At 54.2% G+C, this 14,488-nt stretch overlaps 6 protein-coding genes across 6 annotated transcripts; 3 read left to right on the top strand and 3 right to left on the bottom strand.

Moving 5' to 3' along the window:
• The first annotated feature begins 73 nt into the window (after nt 1-73).
• On the top strand, nt 74-2,153 carry K489DRAFT_383557 (DOT1-domain-containing protein). The gene has a single exon (XM_033605634.1). It carries the CDS (start codon nt 417-419, stop codon nt 1,977-1,979), a length of 1,563 nt encoding a protein of 520 aa, XP_033457041.1. The 5' UTR covers nt 74-416; the 3' UTR covers nt 1,980-2,153.
• A 1,188-nt stretch (nt 2,154-3,341) lies between these two features.
• On the bottom strand, nt 3,342-5,304 carry K489DRAFT_362654 (PH-domain-containing protein; the record flags this gene model as incomplete). The annotated part of the gene is made up of 4 exons (XM_033602665.1): nt 4,747-5,304; nt 4,291-4,646; nt 4,082-4,155; nt 3,342-3,868 (listed from the first exon to the last, which is right to left on the bottom strand). Exons 1-4 carry the CDS (start codon nt 4,978-4,980, stop codon nt 3,342-3,344), a joined length of 1,191 nt encoding a protein of 396 aa, XP_033457040.1. The 5' UTR covers nt 4,981-5,304.
• Nucleotides 5,305-6,670: 1,366 nt separating this feature from the next.
• Nucleotides 6,671-8,884, bottom strand: K489DRAFT_373204 (uncharacterized protein; the record flags this gene model as incomplete). Its single annotated transcript, XM_033603405.1, has 2 exons — nt 6,671-7,375; nt 7,520-8,884. 2 exons carry the CDS (start codon nt 8,882-8,884, stop codon nt 6,671-6,673), a joined length of 2,070 nt encoding a protein of 689 aa, XP_033457039.1.
• Nucleotides 8,885-9,465: 581 nt separating this feature from the next.
• K489DRAFT_373203 (uncharacterized protein) lies at nt 9,466-10,233 on the bottom strand (the record flags this gene model as incomplete). Its single annotated transcript, XM_033603404.1, has 2 exons — nt 9,466-9,932; nt 10,008-10,233. 2 exons carry the CDS (start codon nt 10,231-10,233, stop codon nt 9,466-9,468), a joined length of 693 nt encoding a protein of 230 aa, XP_033457038.1.
• Nucleotides 10,234-11,144: 911 nt separating this feature from the next.
• On the top strand, nt 11,145-13,036 carry K489DRAFT_373202 (FAD/NAD(P)-binding domain-containing protein; the record flags this gene model as incomplete). The annotated part of the gene is made up of 2 exons (XM_033603403.1): nt 11,145-12,044; nt 12,107-13,036. The coding sequence occupies 2 exons, from the start codon at nt 11,145-11,147 to the stop codon at nt 13,034-13,036; spliced, it is 1,830 nt and encodes a 609-aa protein (XP_033457037.1).
• A 634-nt stretch (nt 13,037-13,670) lies between these two features.
• K489DRAFT_383552 (uncharacterized protein) lies at nt 13,671-14,248 on the top strand (the record flags this gene model as incomplete). Its single annotated transcript, XM_033605633.1, has 1 exon — nt 13,671-14,248. A coding segment is annotated over exon 1 (260 nt), but the record flags the coding sequence as incomplete, so codon positions are not given.
• Nucleotides 14,249-14,488: the final 240 nt, after the last annotated feature.

Genomic DNA, 14,488 nt, shown 5'->3' with positions numbered 1-14,488 from the left:
CGGTTCTCGTTCGTCTCGTGAGCAGCGGCCTTCTGAACAGAACAGGACTGTACAGGACTCCACCACCATCAACCTTCTTTTCTAGCCCTGGAGTAAGAATATCCCCGTCACTTCTTCTTTCCCTCAGCCCTGCCTTCACTACCACAACTATATCACTTTTTCTTCTCTACACCACACTTGGCGCAACCACTTTCTGTACACCACCACATCCTTTTGGGACCGCGACACACATCTTCGATTCTTCACCATCATCACTTGTTTGGGACAGCATACCACAATTCTTACCACGACGCCGATCCTGGCCACAACCTCGACCTCGCTCCTGCTGCTGCTGAAGTCCAGCATGGTCGACAACCGCCACCACTTCTCCCGTTCGACCGTACTATTATTACCATTATTATAAATCGCGACGCATCATGAACTTCAACAAATCCAAGTCCTTGGTCAAGGAACCCGTCATCCGCAAATCCACAGTCCGTGTCGCCATCGCTGGCTCCTCAACACCAGTCCGTCGATCTGCAAGCGCATCCTCTACACCAGTCTCAGCGAGGCCGGCCAACCCAGATCGCTTCAAACTTTCCTCGAATCACCTCCCATCTCGACCGGTGCCTCCTCCGAAGCGACCTAGCCATGCCGACCGCGCCCTGTCAGCATCGAGGGGCCTCAAGCGGAAGAGTGTGACCCCGCAGCTGTCCATGTTCAGCAGCGATGAGGAAGATGGAGGCAGCAGCGATGTCGCTAGCGGGTCGGATATTTCTCGGAAACGGATCAAGAGCAGCGTCAGTTCCATAGACAGCGGTGGCCCGCGGAGGGCCCTCCTCGCCGAAGAGGCGTTCATAGAGGATGCTGCGCCGATCAAGATCATCCACGGATCGCAAATCACCTCGGGCAAGGACCACGCCAAATTCAAGAACCCGTGGTCGGACACCGATTTCGACACGGTCCGGTTACAATATCCTTCGCGCAGCATCCGGGAAAAGTTTGAATTGAAGATGCCCAAGAGCGAATACAATGAATACCAACCACTCGAAGACATCAAGGAGACCATCTTCACCATTTGTAATTTCTACTTTCCGCCTGAACTGGAAAAACTGTACAACAGCGAAGAGAACGAGACTGGCTTCCAACGCCGCTTCAGCCGCGCCGCCGTCCACCGGGACATTGACGAATTCATCGACATCGTCAAGGACTTCAACCGCATCCTGGACGGCCTCATCAAAGACGGGCGCATCAAACACGAACTCCTCCACACCAGCACCCTCCACCTCGACTGGATCAAGCGCATCCTCGACCAGGTCTACGCCCGCACGGTGTCGCCCCAGATCGAGACCCTCCGGGCGTACGAGAACGGCACGGACAACGTCTACGGCGAGCTCCTCACGGGCTTCGTCAGCAAGATCCTCGAACAGACCCGCCTCACGCACGACCAAGTCTTCATCGACCTCGGCTCCGGCGTCGGCAACGTCGTCCTCCAGGCCGCGCTGGAATGCGGCGCCGAGAGCTGGGGCATCGAGATGATGCCCAACCCGGCCGCCCTCGCGCGGCTGCAGGCCCGGGAGTTCCGCGCCCGCGCCCGGCTCTGGGGCCTCTCCGCGGGCTCCATCCACCTGCACGAGGGCGACTTCACCTCGTTCCCGTCCAACAAGCCCGTGCTGGAGGTGCTCGCGCGGGCGGACGTGGTGCTGGTCAACAACCAGGCCTTCACGCCGAGCCTGAACGACAAGCTACGCGACATGTTCCTCGACCTGAAGGACGGCTGCCGCGTCGTCAGCCTGAAGCCCTTCGTGCCCGAGGGCCACAAGATCACCAACCGCAACGTCGGCTCCGTCGTGAACCTCTTCGTCCAGCAGAAATTCACCTACTTCTCCAACTCCGTCTCCTGGACCGACCAGATGGGCAGCTACTACATCGCGCGGAAGGACAAGAGGCCGCTGGAGGCGTTCCTGAGGAGGAACGGTGGTGGTGGCGGGGCGAAATGATGGTCCGTCTTTCGTGTGTATGTGTGTATGCGTGTGTGTCAAGACGGATGATTCTCTCTTCGGCCTCCGGGGTACAAGCCGGGATCGCTGGTGTCGGGGAGAGGACTCATGGGGTCGGGGTTGGGGGGTGCAGGGCAGGGCATGAGCGTGCATTGAGCGTCGGCGTCCAGAGGGTGGGTGGGAGTGTGGTTTCGGGATAGGAGGCGAACTCTTCTTGTAACAAAAAAACCCATGATACCCTTTCGTTTTCTTCCCTTTTCCTTTCCCTTTTCTTATCTTGTCCTATTATGGATGGTTTTGTTTTTGTATAGTGATAGAAGTAGAGAGAGAGAGAGAGAGAGAGAGAGAGAGAGAGAGAGAGAGAGAAAAGAAAGGAATCACTTCTCCTCTTCCCCTTCCTCTCCCTTCTTCTTCTGCTTCCGTTTCCTTTCCTTTTAGAAGAAGAAGAGGGGAGGAGGTAAAAGCGACCGTGATGATCACGCCCCAAAAAATCGAAAAAGAGAAACCAAAAACCAAAAACAAAAGTTGAACTGTGAACTGTGAACTGTGAACTGTGAACTGTGAACTGTGAACTGTGAACTGTGAATTGCCTGCTGTCTGCTGTCCTGCTGCTAGTAGTAGTAGTAGTAGTAGTAGTAGTAGTAGTAGTAGTAGTAGTAGTAGTAGTAGTAGTGATAATCATAATCATGAAGAGAATGATAGTAAAAAAGAGAATGCCGCTGGTCCAACGCCGCCGCCGCCGCTGCTGCTGATAATAATAATGATAACAATAATGAGGATGATAATGAGGATAATCATAATGATAATGATGATGATGAAAGGACGCTGCTCCGCCTGCTCAATCATGAAAGAACCTTCTACGAAATGCTGAAATCGTCCCCGCCTCTCCTCTCCTCTCCTCTCCTCCCCTCTCCCATTTCCTTTCTGTGCTGTGCTGTGCTGTCTTTCTGTCTGCCCAGTCTGTCTGGTGGAGGTTCGAGGGAGGATTGTTGAAGAGAAGGGTGGGAAGGAGAGGGAAGGGAAAAATACGAAAATTCATTCAAACGGATTGGTTGGTTGGTTGGTGCGTCGTGGGAGGATGGTGATTTGTTGTTGCAATCGCTGTTGTTGTAATTGTTGGCGCGAGAGAAGCAGAGAAGTGGGAGAGATAGAGGGGTGAATGTGTTCTGGTCCCGGGTTGTTTCCCCCCTCTTCCAGTTCGTTCTACTGTTGTTGTTGCTGCTGCTGCTGTGTTCCGCTGAGCTGTGTGGGGACAGACATGTGTCTACGACTCCGAACCGTCATCATCATCATCATCAATCATCAATCATCAATCATCAATCGCTGCGAGAAATTGTGTTCTTCACAGCTGAAATCCGACCGTCACTGCCCTTGTGATGTCTGCTGTGCCTGCCCTTGTTGCATCTGCTGCTGCTGCTGCTGAGCCTGTTTCTGAGCCTGCGCCTGTGCCGCCGCCGCCTTCCTCCGGCTCAGAAGGCTCTTGCACGCGCCCAGCCATCGCGCGAGGGACTCCTCGTCGCTGGCGCAGAAGCGGAAGTTCTTCTGTTCCTCGGTGATGACCTGGAAGCAGCTCGTTTTGGTGCGGGAGATGGGGTCGATCTCGACGACGTCGACGAGGTTCTCCACCGGCAGGATCAGGAGGGCGGAGTATTCCTCGTCGTTCTTGTACAGCGCGAGGTGCGCGGGCCGCAGCACCATCCAGATCTTCTTCCAGCTGCGGACGCCGGATTTGCTGCGTTTGAGGAGTTGGATCCAGCCGTGGTAGAGGATGCGTTCGCTGTGGTCGATGGGGCGGTTTTTCGGGTTGGTGCCGGTGGTGCCGGGGTTTTGTTGTTGTGGTTGTTGTGGCGGTTGGGATAGGCCGGGGGAGTAGATGGTGGTGGGAGAGGCTGTTAATGTCGCAGCTTCCTCGAGACTCATGGCCAAACCGGACATCTGGCTGGCGGTGCGCGTACCCATGGAGGGTCGTCCCACGCTGCTATATGACGATGGTTGTGTTTGCTGTGGCTGTGAGGCCGGAGGACGAATGCTACTCGTCGATGGCCTGCCCTCCGCCAGCGATAGCGCCGACATCCGTGCAGCCGCTCCGGTCGTCGTAGGACCCGCGAAATCCGAGAAATCCGAGACGGAGCCAAGCTCCACTCCTGAATACTCCGCCGTCGACATTCGTCGGTGACTGAGGTTGCCGGTCCCCGTTCGCTCACGTGTCCGCGCGTATGGGTGATTGTGATTCCGCTCTTGCCCAGGGCTCAACGCCGCGGCCTCCATATCGGAACTGCTGTATCCCGCCGCCAGTGCGGCCGCCGAGGACGAGCCTAGCTGGGCATCGATGCTACGCTCGAAGCCATGATAGGCAGTGGTGCTTGACCCGCCGAAACCACCTGGGCTGGCGAGGTACAATTCCTCCTGAACATCATCCATGCGCGCACCCGTCCGAATCAATTCCACCCATGTTTGAGCCTCTACATCGGAGGTGACCTGAATGTGGAAATTCCGCGATGGGGTGAACAGACCGAAACGATGTTTGTCCGATTTTTTGGGATCCTTCTGGCGGGCGACGGCAGTGAGTTCGGAGAGGTTGATTTGATGGCGGAGTTTAGATTCGTGGCGATCTTTGTAGATGGAGAGGAGGTTCGGTCGCAGGACGATGTAGACCGGCTTCCATGTCTGTGAGGAGAGAGATCATCAGCCTCGAGCCTTCTCCTGAAACACGTATGCGCCTCGCCGTTCGAGAAAGGAGGAAATGCTAGGTTATGTACGAACTCACTTTCGTCTTGCGCGTCCTCTTCAGGACTTCGCCTGCTTTGATGATACGGTCGAATTCGAAGCTTCCATTCTCCGTGACGGGAGAGAAAGGTTCCAGGGCGGTTCGTTTGCGGTGTGCTTGTGAGGCGGAATGTGACGTAGGATTACTATTAGGGATGGGGATGCTGTGCGAAGCGGGTGCCGTTGTGGTGGACGTTGCGACCGCGAGGTTCGGCCGTGAAGAAGCGTCAGCCATGATGTGTGTGTGAGTGTGTGTTGGAGAGGTTGCAGTGTTATTGCGCAAATGCTTTCTCGGTTGAGAACAATGATGATGAGATGTGTTGGGAGGTAGAAAGCATTGTGTGTGCGCGCGCGTGAGAATAGATGGTCGAATGATTGAGAGAAGGAGGATTCTGGAATGACGATATTGATGATGGTCTAAGGGTAGTCGCAGAGCGGAAGAGGAGGATTGAATGTACTCCAGCTGTAATTGTTAGTATGGGGAAGTTGCAGTGATGGGAAGGTGCAGTAAGTAATCATACACCAGCAGCCAGGGAGAGGAGCCAGGGAGAGGAGACGGGGACCGTTCTTTGGGCGGGCGATTCCCTCCTGGACACTGTGATATATACATATATTTATATTCTGCCACCATATAATCAACCACAGGAAAACCATCCTACCGTTCATTCATACGCTTTTGTAAAGAACAATACTCCCCGTGCCACCCATCACGAACCTCGAACGCGCAAATCCTCAAAAACCCCTACCGCGTCACGCGCATATATATATACATATACACACAACCATGCAGAACACACAGTAAGTATTGACTGACCATGGACGTGCGGCAGGCGGGCGGGCGTCGAGTGACATTAGGGGTTCACCACCAACCAACGAACGACCATCATCATCACCAGGCAGGGAGGCAGAAGAGACCAAAGAAAAGAAAAGGAATGAAAAGAGAGAGAGAGGCGACATGAGAGCCAATGGATCCATCAGCCGCCGCGCGTGCCCCCCTCAGGTGTGGTTTACATAGACATACCAGGAGGGGGGGGGGGGGGGGGCCACATCCAAGCATTTTTCTGAAACATGCAGGTGCAGGTGGACATCTGTCGTCTGGCTGGGCGGCGCTGCTGCTGCTGCTGATGATCATTATCGTTAATAGTTCACCACCAACAAACCTTCCAAAGCGCCGCAATCCCTACCTAGCTAGATCCATCGATTGCTGCATTGGACACATCTCCACTTTTCATGATAATGATGACAACAACAGTAGTAATGATAGTAATGATAGCAACAACAAGCTTCGATACAACTGTGTGGGTATCCGTGGACGCTTATTACCATCATCATTATCCTCGTCGATACAAGCCCAGGTGGAGCAGGAAAGATGCCAAGGGATGTCATGAATCCCCTCAGATCTTATCAGTTATTACCGAGATCCTTCTCTTTCTGCAATACTAATGAGAAATACCTATCTCGGGACGATGACGACGAGTGACCCGTTGAATTTCGCGAGGAAAAGGGCGGCGGCGGCGGCGGCGGCAACGTGAAACGTGCGCGAACCACACGACAATTGGCCAATTGGAAAGCATTGGAGCCGCACTTCCTTCTTGCAGATGTGTACGCGACAGATGTCATGATGAAACAGAGACAGACTGTGGAGGACGGTTGGGCGCAGTAGCAAAGCAAAGCACAACACAACACAGCACGATTTACGAGTCCTCGTCTAGGTTGATGACAACAGAATAGTAATAGCAGTGGTGGTAGTGGCAGGAGTAATAACACCGCCAAAGCAGGCAGCAGATCCCTACCAACCGAGACCAGAAAAACACCTTAGGATCCTCCTGCCTTTCCCCTTCACTTCCCTTCTCTGCACGACCATATTCCATCCCCCCTCGTCAACCCATCATAGATCGTCCATCATCCATCAAACAGTGCAATGATCAAGGCCCCTCCACCCCGGCCATCCAAACCGCACAAGCGAGCGCGACGTCGAACCCCTGCGCCACCGTGATGAAATACTCCGGCTTCCACCTCTTGCCCGTCGATGGTCGGGAAGGCGAGATGGCGCGGGCTTTGGACGTTGCGGTGGTGGTGGCGGTGGTGGTGTCTCGCACGGTGGAGGTGGAGGAGCGGATGTCCGATGAGGAGGAGGAAGCGTCGGAGCGTTCGATGCGGGCGATGATGATGCCTTGCTGCGGTGGCTTGGCGGATGTTGATGACGATGGCGAGGCTGAAGATGATGATGTGGTGGTGTCTTTTCCGGAATTCTTGACCGTGATGGTGGTTTTGTTGCCGTGGTGGCTGGTCGTCGTGGTGGTCTTCGACTCATCAGTTTCCGAATTCTTCTCAGGTTTGCTCGCAGTTGAAGAGGATGACGGGAAGATCGCCGTCGAGGTACGCGGTTCGAGTCGGATGACCGCGACGACGTTTCCTTCCGGTGGGAAGACCGCTCGAAGGGTGAGGAGAGTCCGAGCACTGGTGCGGTGATTCTCAAAGGCGACCGACAACGGCTTGATGCCCGTGACGCGATCCATCGCCGCCGACGACAGGGAGAAAGTATCATGGACATGACCTTTTCCGTCGCGCTCGGAGGATCTCACACGCATCATCGATGCATTGATACGTTGCCCGCGGACTTCGAGGTACTACCTCGGATGACACAGACAGCAGCGACGCTGGCGGAGGTCGAGGACCGTGAGACCATGCATGTCATGGAGATGACGACGAGCAGAGGCCGACATAATGGTGGTGTCGACGGAAAACATTGCTCTGCCATCTTCGTCCCGTACCATCCAATCCGCACCCGAGGCTGAGGGGAGTCGCTCCACGATGACGAAACGCGTTTCGTGCAGGGCAAAGTATTCCGGGAAGAGACCGATCGGTGTGCCGAGGACATCGAGACCGCGGAAGGCGGCGCGAGGAGTCTCCATAGGCATCGGAGCAAAGTCGGTAGAAGTAGTCGTAGTTGGAATCGGTGGCGGTGGGACTACTTCAGGGACCGTCTGAACAATCACTTTCCTTTCCTCTTTTGGAGGCTCGGCGACGACAGTGGTGGGAGGTGCACGTTGCACTGTCGTGATCGGACGCAGCAGGTCTGCTTCAACCACTGCGACCGGCGCAGGCGGCGTCACAATCTTCTCCCTTTCACGCTCATCCTTGACGATCTTCGTAGTTGTGACAGTCGTCGTCGTGACAGTCTCTGTTGTCTCGACAGTACCCTCTGGATGGCGTTCCACAATAAGATGGTCTTCCTTGTGAATCACAGGAGTCGGCTCAGGTTCGACGACGGCGACGACCGCTACAGGCTCTGAATGCTCCACGATAGACGGCATGGGCGTTTCATTTTCTTCAACGATGAGAACTTTTGGTTTCTCCTCAAGTGGCAAAGTCTTGGTAGGTAATGGAGGGAGTGGTAGAGGCTCGACGTAGGTAATGTGCTTTTCAACGACAGGTGCTGGTGTTGAAGGAGGCTCCGTAATGATCGTCTCAGCAGGTTTGACCTCGAGGACTGTGATGGGTTGACCAGAGGGAGTAGTGAAGGTGCGTTCAATCTTCTGGACCGGCACGGCTGGTGCTGCAGTTGAAATTTGCATGTCGTGTTCGTCGCTGATCGGGACTGGAGGTAGAGGGACGGCGACAGCAACGGGTGACGACTTCTTCGCAACCGCTTCCTCGTGCTCGTGGTGGGCTTCTTCCTCAACGGCAGCCTTCTCAGCATGTTCAGCTTCTTTCTCCTCGGCCGTGACCGCCCTCTTCTCCTCCACCTCCTTTTCCTTTTCGGCGTGCTCCACCTTCTCCTCTTCTTTGGCTTGCGCTTTGGCTTCTTCGTGTTCTTCTTTTTCTTTCACGTGAGCTTCATGTTCAGCCGAAGCCTTCTCGGTCTCGGAGGTAGCCATCGCAGCTTCATGTTCGGCGGCCTTCTTCTCGGCATGCGCAGCTTCTTTGTTGGCTTCGTGAGCGGCAGCTTTCGAGGCAGCCTCGTCGGCTTCAACTTCTTTTTCGTGGGCGTTGGACTCGTGTTCGGCCTTTGCCTTAGCGGCCTTTTCCTTCAACACGACTTCATACTTTTCGCCTTTTTCGAAATCTTGTTCGTCTTCCTCACGGACGACGACTTCAATCTTCCTCTCTTCTGGTGCTTCGCGGTGGTCGGACATGTTTTCTTGAAGGATACAGATTCGCAAATGGAAAGGTCAAGGCTGAGTGAGCGGGTTGATAGATGGTAGGCTGGCGAGGCGGAAATAGTTGAATGATGCTCGTGAGGACAGAGATCCAACAATTGGCGAGAAGTCCTGCACTAAAAGAATGACAGAAGAAAGGTGCAAAGATTCAAGGATGACCCGATCGTCGGAGAGCCGGACGCGCGGATGACGGAGCGATATGTGACGGCGAAGATGAGAATGCTTCCAAAGTGATGATGTGAAGTGTGGTAGGAGGAAAAACCTAAGATACGGCAAGATTGATGTAGTCGGTTGCGACGACTGCTCAGGTTTGCAGGTGGTAAACCCGTGCTGGCTCGGTCTGACCTTTGTGCTTGCCTTTCATAGTTAGCTATACGTATGTCTGCCATGTCACCACGCTGGAGTATTTCTGTACTAGTGTTGTCGGGGCAGTAAGCGTGGCTTTTCACTCTTGCCATTTTTTAACATTATTCCTAGCATATTGCTTTTCATGGGACATCATTAGTATGTAACATAGAATTCACAAACGTGGACCTCCAGCCCCCATACTCAAACAATCATGACTTGACTTTCTCTTCAACCTGCTCTGCCGCCTTGACGCCATTTGTCTTGAGATTACTAACGACATCCTTGGCTTGATGCGACAACGGCTTCTGGCGTTCCGGCAGTGCCTTCTGTTGCTTCGATGACTGCCCCTGGTTCTGTCGGTCGGCGTACGCCTGCATCAATTGAGTGAAAGGTGCAAAGATCAACGCGGCCAGAACGCAGAAGAAGGTGGCGATGAAGTGCCATAGCAGAACCAAATGCGAGCCGCCCCAGGGAAAGACGAATTTGATGAATTGATCGGTCTGGTAGAGATCGTTCTGGGAAGTGATGTAGTACTTCTTGTTGCCCTTGTCGGATTCGTCGCGAGCCAATTGGAGCACGGTGGTGAGGGTGACATGGGCGCGATGGGTCGGGATCAACCAGATGGCGAACACCTGGCTGATGTTGACGTACAGGACGAGGTTGGTCTCATCGAAAGCTGTTCACATCGGAGCAATGAGCGTTTGAGTCTTGCGAATCCATCACGTCGCAAGGGAGGAGGTTTGCTACTTACCAACACCATTGACCTTGAGGTCGATCCGCGGGCTCATGACTTTGTACCATCGGAAGATGTAGTGGATCAATTGGCGGCTGTTGTTGAAGCTACCGGTTCGGCAGAAGGGGTGGGTGAAGGAGGCATTCTTGCTGAAGTATTGGTCGATGGTTTTGGATTGCTCCTCGGGTGGAGACTGGGTGAGACGGTGGACGACGTCGCTGATTTCTTGAATTGGGTCATCCATGGTGAGGCTCCTGTGTATGTGGATATGTGGATATGTGCCAGGTTGATTGTTATAACTCGTGAAATCTTTGAAGACGATGAGAGAAAGGGATGTTGAGTCGTCTCTCTTGAACTGGATGATGATGGGTGCAGGTGGGTGCGGGTTCCGCTTTCACATGCCAAAGTATCCGCCTACGCCCGCCTTATGTACGTACGCGGAACATTATTACAGTATTGTTGCATGAACGATTCATGACATCATGCAGACGTTTTGTGCCTGCCGAGCCCGCCGGTTTCATGTCCGATGCGGGAAGGAATTGTCGTAATCAAGCTGAGCAGTACAGTACAACACCCATTGCTCGCTCTTTCACAGTATGTTATTGTGCTTTGATACACAGAGGACATATTCAACAGCATCATCTCCATACGCCCAGTCCATGGATCCATTCTGGTGCAGCTGGGACATGAGATGTTCACCAACAACGGGGGAAACTGGGAGGAATCCGTCGCAATGATGGGCGTAAATAGCCGGATTAACACGTGCAAGAAGCTAAGCTGAAACACGGGCGGCCTTTTCCCAGCTCGGAAAGCAGCTCGGAAAGCCGGCGGGTGGAGACCATTGATGAGCTCCTCCAATGAATAATACATCGTCATCATCCTGCTTTTTGAAACTCTCGTCACACCACACGGTGGGAGCTGGTGGAGGAGATGCTTCACCTAATAATTGCTCCATTGTAATGTAGCCCGTCATCTGTCTCATTCATGCCTAGGTAATTTCCTTCCAAGCTCTCATCTCATCACACGTAGAATAGGTACCGATCCTTTCATCCTCTCTCTCTCTCTCTCTCTCTAGCTGCCATCTCTTTCCTCTTCCTCATCTTCACTCTCTTTCCGTCTTCACTCAGTGGCCTCTCCCACTTCACATCATTCACCATGGCGTTCAGCCTGATGAGTGCTCTTCAGCACCTCGCCAACGACCCATGGAACTTCATCTTTCGTATCATCCAGACCATCCTCGATCTTCTCCTCTCGCCAGCTCCTCCTCCACCAGATGGCAAGCTCGGTGACCGGCGCATTGCCATCGTCGGGGCTGGTATCACTGGTGTCTCCTCGGCTGCTCACTGTGTCGGCCATGGTTTCGACGTCACCATCTTCGAATCAGGCGGACGCAAGAATCTCGGAGGCATCTGGGCTCGCGTGAACAACACTTCCGGTCTGCAGATCCACTCGGTCATGTACCGCTTCCACCCAAGCGTGCAATGGAACGGCGGCTACCCCAACCGCAAGCAAATCCTGGGAGAGGTGGAAAAGCTGTGGCAACGGTACGGTCTAGAGGAGAAGACCAGGTTTGAGACCCCGGTCACCAAATGCGAGAAGAACGACGAGGGGAAATACATCATCAACGACGATCCCTCGCTCGGCGAGTTCGACGGTGTCATTGCCTGTGTGGGTACCTGTGGTGATCCCAAGACTGCTCACATCAAAGGCGAAGAGCGTTTCAAAGGCGACATCTACCATTCCTCCGAATTGGACGGCCGTGATGCCAAAGACAAGAACGTCATTGTCATCGGTGGTGGTGCATCTGCGATTGAGGCTCTCGAGTTCGCCACGGCTGCCGGAGCGAAGAAGGTACACATCTTGGCTCGCAGTGAGAAGTGGATCATCCCGCGCAACCCTTTCATCAACGTTCTCCTGGCATTGAACATCTTTGGTGCCGAGACACCTCTGAGCTGGATTCCCGAACGTCTGTTGCGCGTCTTCTTCTACCGTGATCTCAAAGACATTGCCCCAGCAGCCAACAGTGGCCAAGGTCTCTTTATGGAGACTCCGATGGTATGTGATTGTTTGTGCCTGTTCTACTTGGCCATATACTAATGTATGATCTCATTCATCAGGTCAACAATGATGTTCTCGAACAGATCCGTTCTGGCAAAGCTGAATGGCTTCGCGGCGACATCAAGAAATTCACCCCCGACGGCATCCTCTTCAACCACCGCTCACCAGGCGTACCCAAGGGTGGACCTGGCCGCGAGGAATCTATCCCAGGTGACGTGGTCATCTTCGCTACCGGCTACGAGCGTCCTTCCCTCAATTTCCTCCCCGACGGCTGCTTCGAAAAGCACTACGAACCTCCGAACTGGTATCTTCAAGTCTTCCCGCCTGCACACCCAGACATCTGCGCCAACAACTGCACCTACGTGAACGCCATTGGTAGCGTTGGCAACTATCACATCGGAATCTACACTCGCTTCCTTCTCATGTACCTCTCCGACCCACTCGCCCGGCCCAGCGCGCAACGCATGCGTCTTTGGATCGACTTCACCAAGTTCATCAAGAGCGCCGCTCCGACCGCTGCCTTTGATTTCTTCACCTACTCCGAATTGATCTACTGGTTCATCTTCACCATCGTAGTCAACCCATTCCGATGGAAGTGGGCCGCCTTTGTCCTCATGGGAATCGGTGCCTCCCTCCCGAAATTGATCATCCGACAGGAAGACCGCATCCGTGGCCTCGTGGGATGGGACAAGAGCGCCGACTTGGTGGACGCAGCAGAGAAAGAGGATGAGCGATTGCAGAAGCTGCAGAGGAAGACAGTGAAACCCGATGATGGCAAGAAGGACGAGAAGAAGAAGGACGAGAAAGACGACCACGATGATGACGAGGAAGATGACGAAGATGACCATGAAGACCATGACGAAGAGGAGAACGGCCACGACGACCACAAGGATGACAAGTCCTCCCAACAACAGCCGAAGAAGTCGAATTCGGAGAAGCCCAAGAACAACAAGAAGAAATCCAAGGGCAAACCCGCCAAGAAAGCATAGGCCTCGAAACAATCTCTCGTCACAAGAGTTTCCAAAAAGAACTCCCTGGCGTTGAAAAGCGGCGCTGTTGGGCGGCTGTGTTAAGCGCCGAAGCCTGTACTTCATGATGAAAACACACTGTGTGTATGCCATGTACATCGATTAAGAATAATGTCTTTCCTCTTTGAAATTTTAGAGTACCAATCCTGGAAAAAAGCATAGACGTTTCTTTGGGTGATCGTTGCCAATCACACTTGTTGTAATTTCAATGTCTTTAGAGGAGATGGAATGGTGATGGTGACCCACCTGCAACATTCAGCTCCACCCCGCCGCCTGCGCCACACCACCGCATGAAGGCACGAATGTATGCATGCGTCCATGCTTCTGCCCGCAAAACAACGAAACGTACCTTATCTTGCAGCTAACTGGAGCGCCGGCGCTGGAGTATGACGAGAACGTCACCGACGGCTGCCCTTCCACGAGGATCCCTGTAACATTCCACCCGCACCATCCCGGAGTGAACACTTACCGCACGTCGAAGTCCTTTTCCTCTTCCCAACCATATATTCTATCGTCTACAGCGTCTCCAGCATCCCCACCGATCACCTCCCTTCAAAGGAAAAGACAACAATAACCCGCCTGCCATAAAAAAAGAAGAAGAAGAAGAAGAAGAAGAAGAAGAAGAAAAGCTATGGCCCAAGCACAACCCAGCCTCGACGCGCTCCGCTCCCTCTTCGACGCCGTCCAGCGGCATTTCGCCCACGCCGTCCCGGGCCTCGCGGCGCGCACCTGGGAACAAGCCCGCTCCGCCGTGGTCGCCCGTGTCCAGGAGCACCCCCGCGCCACGGCGCTGCAACTCGCCATGGTCGTCCCCGCGCTGGTGCCCGGGTTGGCTGCGGGCCCGGCGCTGCTCGGGCTGGGGTTCGGAGGAGGGGGGATTGCGGCCGGTGAGTGATCATCCATGGAAGTCCCGCGACTTTTTGGGGGTCCCGAATCGGATGGGACTGGACTGATGTGCACGATTATATTGTCTGACTTTTTCCTTTGGGGGAAACATTGTTAGGTGGTCTCGCGGCTTCGTTCCAGTCTTACTGGGGCGTCAATACGGTTTTCTCGACCCTGCAGAGCGCCGCGATGAGTGGCTATGGTGAACCTATTGTCTATGGGATTGTACAGGGCGGGTCGATCGCGGCGGGGGTTGTTGCCGCTTGGTGGACTGGCGGTGGGGGTGGTGGTGCTGCTGCTGCTGCGTGAAGCTGTGAGGGAGAAGGGGGACTTTTGGCAGGGAAGGGAGATAGGTGAGTTCGGCGATGTTTGAGATGAGAGACGTGAAGGAGGGAATAGATTATGATGGTGAGCGAGAGCGTTTGGTCGGAGGGAAGCGATGCCCTGGAAATGTGGTGCTAGTGCGGAGCGTTTGCCCGTAGATACCTTGGTATACTTTGCGCGGTTTTGAATTGGCGTCCTGGCGTG

This window comes from Dissoconium aciculare, assembly GCF_010015565.1.
Source record: "Dissoconium aciculare CBS 342.82 unplaced genomic scaffold K489scaffold_12, whole genome shotgun sequence".
NCBI lineage: Eukaryota > Fungi > Ascomycota > Dothideomycetes > Mycosphaerellales > Dissoconiaceae > Dissoconium > Dissoconium aciculare.
The sequence above is the reverse complement of the archived record's forward strand: the minus strand, read 5'-3'. Positions and strand labels throughout refer to the sequence as shown.

Bases quoted from the DNA above. Each gene is read 5' to 3' on its own strand.
- K489DRAFT_383557 (XM_033605634.1), top strand. From the start codon at position 417: ATGAACTTCAACAAATCCAAGTCCTTGGTCAAGGAACCCGTCATCCGC.